The 12,284-nt window shown below is 40.7% G+C and overlaps 1 protein-coding gene across 1 annotated transcript in view; it reads left to right on the top strand.

The window, feature by feature from the left end:
* LOC115210379 (gamma-tubulin complex component 2) overlaps nt 1–12,284 on the top strand; it is a 76,801-nt gene that overhangs the window by 3,797 nt on the left and 60,720 nt on the right. The window contains exon 2 of the mRNA XM_029778948.2: nt 5,411–5,497. Coding sequence (XP_029634808.1) covers nt 5,445–5,497 — 53 coding nt within the window. The 5' untranslated portion in view covers nt 5,411–5,444. The remainder of the gene's footprint in view (nt 1–5,410; nt 5,498–12,284) is intronic.

Genomic DNA, 12,284 nt, shown 5'->3' with positions numbered 1-12,284 from the left:
TGTGTACATAGTAAATGATGTTAATATATTTAAATGAGCGACAGTACATCTTCCTGTGAAATGGTTGATACCTTATATTCTCTATCCATTTTTTCTTTTTCTTAACGTATTTTGGCAGATAAAAAGCCTTTTCTTTTTTTTCTTACCTCAAAAAAATCAGCTGCAGTTAGCAAAGGCATTGAGTAAATTAAAATCTTATTTCTATGAATGTAGCACAAACAGCTATTATAGCTAGCATATGATAGAGGAGTAGCTTAAATACTTTGTAAATGTTACTGTGAAAGAATTAGTGTTTACGAAAGAGTTCAATTTTTAGTCGGATACTTTGAAGAATCTAGTGGTGGTCTGTATCCCCCCAAATTATTTAGTGATGTTCATGAATTTGGATATATTTAGTTACCATGGTGAGAAAATATTTACAAGACTTCCCTTTCAATTAAGAGAGAAAACAAAGTGTTTTTTTCCTATTTGCTGGGTTTGGAAAAAGGGGCACTATACCCTGACCTTTGTAGATGCTCTTAGACCAGTAAAATTACGAGTCATTACTTGAAAGACATAAACAGTGAAGGAATTTTAGAGGGCCAACATTCTAGAAAGGAAGGACTGAGTGCAAACTGATTAGTGTGACGGACACAATTTGAGTGATAAGAGGAGACGAGGTTAGTGGTACAAGAATGCATGAGTGGAGGTACTATGAGCCCAGCCAGCTATGAAAAACAAGACCATTATAGTTATAGCATGAAGGGCAGAGAGAGGAAACAATGCATACATAGACCAGAGGCTGGAGAGTGTTTGTTGGTGACTTTAAGCTAATCAGTTGGGTGTTTTCTTTTTCTGTATTTGGTCTAGGATGTCTGATCATTGCAGAGTATTGATAAGAGTCAGGAGATAGATCTGCTCATATTGAGGAGAAGGGCTGATCATTAAGATGCAGTCCATGTTAACTCTTTAGCCTTTAAATGAGTCATATCTGGCCCAAATATTCTGTCTTAGGTTCAAAGTGGCCAGATCTGGCCTTTCATACCTATCCTACAATGTCATTTTAAAAATAAACAATGGGGTCATCAAAATGTCAAAGCTACAAGATAATGCATGATTGTTTCAAAATAATGTGAATAAATATTACATTTGACAGAAATCTAACTGCTAAATGGTTAAAGATGTGCTTTTGCCAAAAGAGAACCTTCATGATAGTGAGGCTTAACAATTGGTATTATTGTGAGAACTCTAATTGAGATCTAACCCTGATTCAGGAGGATGTGGTGATATGAGAAGTAATTGCATTTTCTTGTTGAAAGAGACAAGATTAGTTTAACACACCCTTGGAGGATGTTTTTGAGGTCTTTAATCATGGGGTCAGTATGGGTTGCAACTGGCTTTTGCATGGTTGGAGAATGTTAAGGAGAAATCAAGGGTATGTCATATGTTTAAAAGTGGATGTAGTTGGACATGGGTATGGCAGCAAGTCATTGATATATAAAAGAAACAGAGAGGGAATCAAAAAGCTTGGGGTTTGCTGGAATTGGTAAAATGAGAGACATAAAGAGGTCTGTCAAAGCATGTTACAGTAGTGTGATCTGATTGGAAGCTACAAGTGATGGGTGAAGCCCCACAGGCAGGCAATTTTGATTAGGGATTTGCAATCCAGACACAGTCAAAAGCTTTTCTGATGCGGTCAACAGTATAGCTTTTACCAAATTTCTCAAAATTAAGAGCCCACTTATGGGTGATGAAGTGGAGTAGGTTAGTGGATCTGGTGTAAATGACAAATGGTTATTAAAGAGAGAGAGAGAGAGAGAGATGTTGGAAGATAATGGTTGTCTTCAATATATGAGATACATTAAAAATATGTACAGTAGCCAGCAGGATGAGAGAGGTTTTCTTTCTTGGGGATGGGACATACTGTAGTGTTTCTGAAGACCAGGATTGATATCTGCAGAGAGGAAAAGATTGAATTGTTTGGCTAGTGTAGAGATTAGTTCTGGGGTGTGGTGTTTCGGGGTAACAAGGGATGCTTTCAGGAGTGGTAGCCTTGTTGGTTTGAAGCAACTGAAAGTGGAATGTGTGTATGTAAAATGGTGAGCCTGAAAGGGAAAGGAATTGGAGATTTGCTTAGAGTGTAGAATGTGGAGTTGGTAGCAAAGTGGGCAGCAAAAGTGGAGGCTTTGTCTTCAGAGATTCTTCTCAGAGAAGTATTATTCAGTTCTGTATTTAAGAAATGAGGAATTTACATTTGACGGATATTTGTCCTCATCTTGTTTGTTGTTAATACCCTCCAGCCTTCATCAGGTGTCTTGGGGAAATTTTGAACCTGGGTTCTCATTCCTAAGGTATTTTTTGATGTTATTATTATTATTATTATTATTAATATTCAAGGTCACTGCTTGGAATCGAACTCGGAATCTTGGGAGTTAGTAGCCCACGCTCTTAACCACTACACCATATGCCTGTGGGCAATTATGGAGTGAATTTTTAGGGCTTATAAATCTTTTTTCTTAATACCGGTTCCCATATGCTGCTCATATCTGCACTCGGTCTGCTTTGGAGGTTGTTGCTTCTTTTAGTTTTCGTATTTTCCAGTGGTGTTCTCTGTCTATTATTTTAACTTCATCCCACAGGGGCAGGTGGTCTCCATTTTTCCATGCATAAACAGCTATACCTGATTTATCAATATCTCCTTGTGTCACAGCTTTGCGATATTCTTCTACCCTTATTTTGAGGGGGCGGCATGTTTCGCCTTTGTATAACCTACCACAGCTGCATGTTTTTGGTCATATTCTCTTCTATTGATGGTTTTACCTGAAGGAGGATATTTGCGAAGTATTATTGTTGAGAAAGAAGATTTTGTAAAGTTGGGGAAAATCCATTTATGAAAGGAGCAACATGATTGGCTACATTTTTTAAGGCAGGATAACTTGAAAACGATACAATGCATGCAGCCATGTTTTCCTGGATAAATGTCTTTTTGAATGGGTGAGTTTTGCCAGATGTTGCAGACCTTGCTTTTTGCCTGAACTTCAGCTCAACTATGAGTGAAACACTTTATTCTTGTATTCTTTTACGCATTTCAGTCAGTTGACTGCAGCCATGCTGGAGCATCACCTTAAAGGGTTTTTTTAGTCAAAGAAATTGACTCCAGGACTTATTCTTTGTAAGCCTAGTACTTATTCTATTGGGCTCTTTTGACAAACTACTAGGTTACAGTGACATAAACACATCACCATTGGTTGTCAATGATGGTGGTGGGGACAAAGACACCCACACCACCCACACACACTCATGACAGGCTTCTTTCAGTTTCCACCTACCAAATCTACTCACAAGGCTTTTGAGACTAATAGAAGGCACTTGCCCAAGGTGCCACGCAGTGGGACTGAACCTGAAACCATATGGTTGGGAAGCAAGCTTCTTACTACAAAGTTATGCCTACATCTACTTGTGGGGTATTGGATTTTTGTTGCCTAAAGTGACAGTTTCAGTCATCACCCATTCTAGCTGTTACTGATGAATCGAAAGTGAAACACATTTTTGTTAGGACAGTGGCATAAAATTGGCAGGGTTGTGACCTGTTGGTTGACTTGAAGTATCAAAGAGTGTGTGGCAAAGCAGGTATTGTTTGGTATGCGGATGCGTGTGGTGTAGTTGTGATGAGGCAGTAGTTGGATGACCCAACTGGTACAGGGATGATTACAATTTGGTATGGATTAGGTTTGGGGATGAGAAAGAGCTCAAAGGTGTTTCAGTGTAAATATGGGAAGTGTGTAGAATGAGACAAGTTAAAGAAAAGTTGGGGATTGCAAAACATTCGACTTCTGCACCAGCAGCATTGATGTAGGATGAGTGAGAGAGCTATGAAGAGTTGTAAATGTTGAAGTCAGTGAGAACAATGATTTTGGAGAGACATGGAGTTAGATATATATGTCCTCAATATAGGAGGGAGTATAGTTGAAGAGATGTTGGTGTTTAAAGCAGTTAGAAAAGTGATAGAAGCATAAATGCATTTGGGGTAGTGAAGAAGAGAGACTGATCCAGGGTAACTGGAAGTCATTATTACTGAGTGAGTGGCAAAGGGATTGGAGCCAACTTAAAAGTTCAGACATCATCTTTTAGAGTTAAAGTAGGTTAGAGAGTGTAGCCTGGACAGCTGATAGGAGTTGATTCAGATAGGAATAGGATGTATAGTTTGTGTGTAAATAACAAAAGATAATTGGTGGGATTTAATTTGGACAAAGTTCATGGGTATTGAAGGGGAGAGAAAATTTTCCAGAGGGTTTACTCCTGGTTTTTGGCATTTCAGGAAGGAGTATAGGAAGGTGTTGCATTACTTTGAAATGTGCAGAGAGGGAAAGTGAGGGAGAGAAGGAGGAGGGGTCCTTACTCTTAACAGTCTCATACACTTGAAACTATTGTAACCAAATGGTAATGACCTCTGATGATTTTTCATACTGATTTCACATACATATCATGAAAGCTGTTTATTATTATCACTAATAATGTTGTCAACTAATTGTTGTTATAAAAATGAATAGATTCCAAATTGAGGATACATATAAAATTTTCTCTACCCGCTTTTATTAAGACAAAAAAAAAAAATCAACTAATAATGTACTTGAGCTTTATTTCTTGGTAATTTTTTTTTTTATATATCACTAGTATATTTCATGAAATTTTGGCAGGAGATACTAGTTAATTACATCAACATTAGTTATCAACTGGTACTTATTTATCAACCCTTGATGAAAGGCAAAGTTGACTTCAGCAACATTTGTGGAAGAAATTCTGCTAAGCATTTTGTCTGGCTTGGTCAGACAAGATTCTATCTGCTCAAATGGTTTCGCATTTTGGTACAAGATCAACGATTTTGAGGAAGGGGATAAGTTGATTACATTGACCCCAGTGTTCAACTGGTATTTATTTTATTGACCTACAAAAGGATGAAAGGTAAGGTTGACCTTGGTGGAATTTGAGCTCTGGATGAAATGCTGCTAAGCATTTTGTCCTGCATGCTAATGATTCTACCATCTCACCACTTTAACTCAAATGAAAATATTGAAACCTGATATATTAAATTACAGATGATTATCTTGTGCAGCATGTTATGCTATACACAATATAATAAAGTTTTTAAAACTATATAAGCCCCATAACTGAAATGTCTACTACACATGATAAAGTATTATATATGAATCTCTGATCTCTGATCAAAAACTTTAAGGATGCACCTGTATATTGTCACTCGGCCTGCTAGAAGTAATGATAAAATCTCCCTCAATTCATATGCTAACATTTTAAACCAGGAAGTACACACTGAATAATGTAAAAAAGATTTTTGCTGAATTTAAGGGTAACTCGGTCACAAAACTTCTTTTTAAGAATTTGTAATTTTTGAAACTGCTCCTTTTCATTGCAGTGGTTCCAGTTGAGGCCACCAACCTGCCAGGAAAATGGCAGAATATACTCTGCATCATCATGTTAATGAACTTATTGATCTACTTGAGTAAGTTGGTTCTTTTATCTTTATGAATTTACCTGTTTGTCTTCTATGTTATTTGCATTTATTAGTGCTAAATGACTGAGAATGTTAATTTTTTTTGAAATAGCTGAAATTGTAGTGATATAAATCCTGACTAATTTCTACAGGGATGAAAGTGGTTTGGTTGTTTTCACTTTTAAATTTGATCAGTTTTTGAAGAAAGTCATATATCTATATATATATATATAAAACTGAGAAAGTCTGTCTGTCGGGATCACTAAAACTCGAGAACTACCCAACTGATTTCATTCAAATTTTACACTTGCCTTACATAGGGTCCATAGAGAGTCATGGACCAAAAAAATTTTCCACCCTCTTGCCTAAGCAAGCCCAGAGCAATCTCTTATCTTGTACACTGTTTTGATATTATGCCTCAATAGTGAAACATCTCTATTATAATGTGATATAATAGTTTCACTATTGTACATGTGTATATATGATGTATGTATTTATATATATGTATGTATGTATGTATTTATATATATGTATGTATGTATGTATTTATTTATATGTATGTATGTATTTATTTATATATATGTATGTATTTATTTATATATATGTATGTATTATTTATATATATGTATGTATGTATTTATATGTATGTATGTATTTATATATATGTATGTATGTATTTATATATGTATGTATGTATTTATATATGTATGTATATATATGTCTGTATATATATATATATATATGTGTGTATGTGTATATATATGTATCCCTCTCTCTCTCTCTCTCTCTCTCAGAGAGGCACAAGCACCTACACACATATATAAACATGGCAGTAACTTCCGCCTACCAAATTCAATTACAAAGCTTTGGTCGGCCTGGGGCTATAGCAGAAGACACTTGCCCTAAGTGTCACGCTGTAGGACTGAACCTGAAACCATGTAGCTAGGAAGCAAGCTCCCTAATCACACAGCCATGCCCGCACCTACAAAATGTATGTACATATGCGCAGCGCTAAGCGTGTGGCAAGCTTTCTACGGCCAGATGCCCTTCCTGACGCCAAACCCCACTTTATGTATATATATATATATATATATATACTCTTTTACTCTCTTTTACTTGTTTCAGTCATTTGACTGTGGCCATGCTGGAGCACAGCCTTTAGTCGAGCAAATCGACCCCAGGACTTATTCGTTGGAAGCCTAGTACTTATTCTATCAGTCTCTTTTGTCAAACCGGTAAGTTACGGGGGACGTAAACACACCACCATCGGTTGTCAAGCGATGTTCGGGGGACAAAACATATACACACACACACACATCATCATCATCATCATCCTTTAGCGTCCGTTCTCCATGCTAGCATGGGTTGGACGGTTCAACTGGGGTCTGTGAAGCTGGAAGGCTTCATCAGGCCCAGTCAGATCTGGCAGTGTTTCTACGGCTGGATGCCCTTCCTAACGCCAACCACTCCGTGAGTGTAGTGGGTGCTTTTTACGTGCCACTCGCACAGGTGCCAGACAGAGCTGGCAAACGGCCACGAACGGATGGTGCTTTTACGTGTCACCGGCACGGGCCCAGGCGAGGCTGGCAACGGACACGAATGGATGGTGCTTTTACGTGCCACCAACACGGGGGCCAGACAGGGCTGGCAAACGGCCACGAAACGGATGGTGCTTTTACGTGTCACCGGCACGGGGGCCAGGCGAGGCTGGCAACGGACACGAATGGATGGTGCTTTTACATGCCACCGACATGGGGACCAGACAGGGCTGGCAAACGGCCACGAACGGATGGTGCTTTTACGTGTCACGGACACGAACGGATGGTGCTTTTACATGTCACCGACATGGGGGCCAGACAGGGCTGGCAAACGGCCACGAACGGATGGTGCTTTTACATGTCACCGACATGGGGGCCAGACAGGGCTGGCAAACGGCCACGAACGGATGGTGCTTTTACATGTCACCGACATGGGGGCCAGGCCAGGCTGGCAACGAACACAAATGGCTGGTGCTTTTACGTGCCACCGACACGGGGGCCAGACAGGGCTGGAAAACGGCTACGAACGGATGGTGCTTTTACGTGTCACCTGCATGGGGGCCCTGATGTTGATCGACCTCAATTTGGTTTGAATTTGATTTTGACTGTTCTCACTGGTCTTGCCGGGTTTTCTCACGCACAGCATACTTCCAAAGGTCTCGGTCACTGGTCATTTCCTTGGTGAGACCTAAAGTTTGAAGGTCATGCTTCACCACCTCGTCCCAGGTTTTCCTGGGTCTACCTCTTCCACAGGTCCCCTCAACTGCCAGGGTGTGGCACTTTCGCACACAACTATCTTCAGCCATTCTCATCACATGACCATACCAGCGCATACGTCTCTCTTGCACACAACAACTGATGCTTCTTAGGTTCAACTTTTCTCTCAAGGTACTTACACTCTGTCGATTATGAACACTGACGTTACACATCCATCGGAGCATACTAGCTTCATTTCTTGCGAGCTTACGCAAATCCTCAGCAGTCACAGCCCAAGTTTCACTACCATGTAGCATGGTTGTACGTACACATGCATCATACAGTCTGCCTTTTACTTTGAGCGAGAGGCCTTTTGTCACCAGCAGGGGTAAGAGCTCTCTAAACTTTGCCCAGGCTATTCTTACTCTAGCAGTTATACTTTCAGCGCACCCACCCCCGCTACTGACTTAGTCACCTAGGTAACGGAAACTATCAACTACTTCTAGCTTTTCTCCCTGGAAAGTGACGGAAGTTGGTCTCAGAGCATTTTCAGTGTTAATTGTTCCTGAGCATCTGCCACATACAAAAACCATCTTCCTAGTTAGCCTTCCTTTGACATTGCTGCACCTCTTATGTGTCCATAGCTTACACTTGGTGCATCTTATAGAGTTTCTACCTACACCTTTTCTACAGATCGAGCAGGGCCATCTACCTGAAGGCGTTTGTGATTGGTCTACCTTCCTACTTATTAGGACTTTGGTTTTGGCTAGGTTGATTCTAAGGCCCTTCGATTCTAAACCTTGTTTCCATACCTGAAACTTCTCCTCTAGTTCTGATAGAGACTCAGCAATTAGAGCAAGGTCATCAGCATAGAGGAGCTCCCAGGGGCATCCTGTCTTGAATTCCTCCGTTATTGCCTGGAGGACTATGATAAATAGGAGGGAATTGAGGATGAACCTTGGTGGACCCCAACCTCTACCCTGAATTCTTCACTGTACTCGGTGCCAACCCTCACCTTACTAGCAGCGTCTCTGTACATGGCTTGTACAGCTTTCACTAACCATTCATCTATCCCTAGTTTCCTCATTGACCACCAGATGCGGGATCGGGGGACCCTGTTGAAGGCTTTCTCCATATCAACAAAAGCCAGGTATAGGGGCTTGTCTTTGGCTAGGTATTTCTCTTGCAGCTGTCTTACCATGAAAATAGCATCAGTAGTACTTTTCCCTGGCACGAACCCAAACTGCATCTGATCTAGGCTAACTCTCTCTCTAATTAGTTGGGCTATAACCCTCACCGTAACCTTCATTACCTGATCCAGCAGCTTGATACCCCTGTAGTTATTTGTATCTAGGGCGTCACCTTTACCTTTGTAGCAGCTGACTATTATGCTGCTACACCAGTCATTGGGAATGACTCCTTCGTGTATCACCTGGTTAACTATACGGGTGACTAGGCTATAGCCGACACTACCAGATATTTTGAGCATCTCTGCAGTAATTCCTGATGGGCCTGGGGCTTTCCCTGTTTTCATGCTTTTAATTGCCTTATCTACTAAGGAACTGTCAACTCGGATTGCTGGTCCCTCTGTTGGGTCAACATTCGGTAGACTCTCTTTATCCCATTCATTTTCCTCATTCAGCAACCTTTCATAGTGGCTTCTCCAAACCTCTCTCTTTGCATCCTCATTTAGCGCAAGTGAGCCGTCATCCGTGCGAACACATTTTTCTCCTACCATGTCACGATTCTCTCTCACGCACTGTCTTGCTATACGAAATACCTCAAGTCTTTCATCCTTACGGCGCAGGACATTGGCAAATTTTTTCCTATCTGCTTCCCCTCTGGCTAAATAAACCTGCCTCCTAGCTTCCCTTCTTGCAGTCTGATTCACTTCCCTGCTACCACCGTTCTTCCAGTCCTTCCAAGCCTGTTTCTTTTGTCTAATAGCCCTGTCAACAGTATTGTTCCACCACCACGTTATTTTGGGTCTTGTGGGGACTTTGCACCAGCCACAGATCTGGTCAGTGGCTTTCAGCAGGTTGTCCCTTAGAAACGCCCAGTTATCTTCTACCCCATGTGTAGCTATGCCCCCTTCTATTTCGTCGAAGGCTTCAAATAACATGTCTCTAAATCTCTGTCCGTTAGCAGGGTCTTTAAGTTTCCAGACCCTTCTTCTCCATGTTGGTCGTCTTCTAGTCGTCCTCTTAGTCCTGATCCTAAAGTCACTGACTACCATTCTATGTTGTGGGGTACATTCTTCGCCTGGGAAGGTTTTGGCATTCATAAGCAGCCATCTTTCCCTGAGGGCTTCTATGGCGTTCATGGAGGCTATGGTTATGAGAAGGGAACCAGGCTGCTGGAGTTCTGTGATGCGAATAGTCTTATGGTTTGCAACACTAACTTCAGGAAACCAACAAGCCACTTGGTCACCTACCGTTCGGGCCAGCATACTAGCCAAATCGACTACATCCATGCCAGAAAAAGGGAAAGATGGCTGCTTATGAATGCCAAAACCTTCCCAGGCGAAGAATGTACCCCACAACATAGAATGGTAGTCAGTGACTTTAGGATCAGGACTAAGAGGACGACTAGAAGACGAATATATACGACAGGCTTCCTACAGTTTCCTTCTACCAAATCCACTTACAAGGATTTGGTCGGCCCGAGGCTATAGTAGAAGACACTTGCCCAAGATGGCACGCAGTGGGAATGAACCTGGAACCATATGGTTGGGAAGCAAGCTACTTTCCACACAGCCACTCCTGCTCCATATGTGTGTGTATATATAGGTATATGTGTATGTATATATATGTGTATGTATGTATATGTATATATATATGTATGTATAAGTGTATATATATATGTATGTATAAGTGTATATATATATGTATGTATAAGTATCGTCGTCGTCGTTTAACGTCCGCTTTCCATGCTAGCATGGGTTGGACGGTTCAACTGGGGTCTGGCAAGCCCGAAGGCTGCACCAGGCCAGTCAGATCTGGCAGTGTTTCTACAGCTGGATGCCCTTCCTAACGCCAACCACTTTCTGAGTGTAGTGGGTGATTTTATGTGCCACCGACACAGGTGCCAGACGAGGCTGGCAGACGGCCACGCTCGGATGGTGTTTTCTTATGTGCCACCGACACAGGTGCCAGACGAGGCTGGCGAACGGCCGAGGCTGGCGAACGGCCAGTGATATATATATATATATAGCAAGAAGTAAACACTGAACTTCATGACAAAAATGACACAGGCTGATAAAAGTGGCCAAAAATGCTAAGCTGAAGGGTGCTCACCCAATCCATGCAAACACAGAAAAAAAGGAAGTAAAAATAGAGATAGTTCAGGATGTTTAATATTCATTTGGGTCCCTTTGGTCCCTTTACCCAATATGATCATGTTAACTCTCCCTGCCATGAGGCATCTTTGCTTACTGTCTATTGCCCTTTTTTCTCTTCATTACTTTCTCCACTGAAACCAACTCCCTCTCTTATCACTGTCATAACTCCTACCATTCATCGACATCCATCACACACTCCTATCTCCTTCTCTATCACACTCTCTCACCTGTCCTTCTGTCTCTCTACCATTAGCCTCTGATTCTCTTACCCCCGACTCCAACTCCTTGACTATTTGGACTCAGTGGACACTGAGTTAGCCTGGACTGCAACATGTTAAGTTCACCCATACTCACTTTGCCTAAACGTCCTACCTGGTGCTATGGAGATGGCACCAACCTGGACACCCCTGACAATCACACACCAGTTTGCCATTACATCTTCAGCAAGAGCTGAAGCAATATAGAAGTGACATCCATGACCCTAGTGGACAGCTCCTTGAGCAATTACCTGGTCATTTACTACTTCAATTCAGCATGAACTCTACCTTGCGTAGATTTGAACCAGCAGTGTAATAGCATATTCACTCAGTCATTCTATCCTGGCATCACATTGAAGCATACACATTATAGACTACATTCAAGAAATTGTTGCTGTTAAGCAATCAATCTGGCTGTGATTTACTTACTTTGTTTACCATTACTGTGATAGCCTTTATATATATATATGTATAAGTATATATATATATGTATGTATTAGTATATATATATATGTATGTATTAGTATATATATATGTGTGTGTGTGTGTGTGTATGTATATGTTTGTATATATATATTTGTTTATGTATATATATGTGTTTATATGTGTATATATATATATATATATATGTATGTGTATATGTATCGGGTCATCCCATAAGTTCTGTCCAAATTTTGAATAGAGAAAACAAGTGACCAAATGTTGTATTTAATTGAAATTTAATCATCAATATACTTTCTGTGATTATCTATGACTTCCTTCCATCCATTTACAAGCTTTTTAATCCCATCAATGTTAAACATTCTTGGTTTCAAGTGAAGAACTCTGAAATGTCAGTTTCAACCTCCCCTGGTTTGCAAAAGTTATGTCCCCCAAATGATTCTGTAAACTACGAAACAAATGGTAGTCTGAAGGAGCAAGGTCGGAAGAATAAGGTGGATGAGGAATTTTTTCCCAACCAAGCT

Source organism: Octopus sinensis, linkage group LG4, assembly GCF_006345805.1.
Source record: "Octopus sinensis linkage group LG4, ASM634580v1, whole genome shotgun sequence".
Taxonomy (NCBI): Eukaryota; Metazoa; Mollusca; class Cephalopoda; order Octopoda; family Octopodidae; genus Octopus; species Octopus sinensis.
The sequence above is the reverse complement of the archived record's forward strand: the minus strand, read 5'-3'. Positions and strand labels throughout refer to the sequence as shown.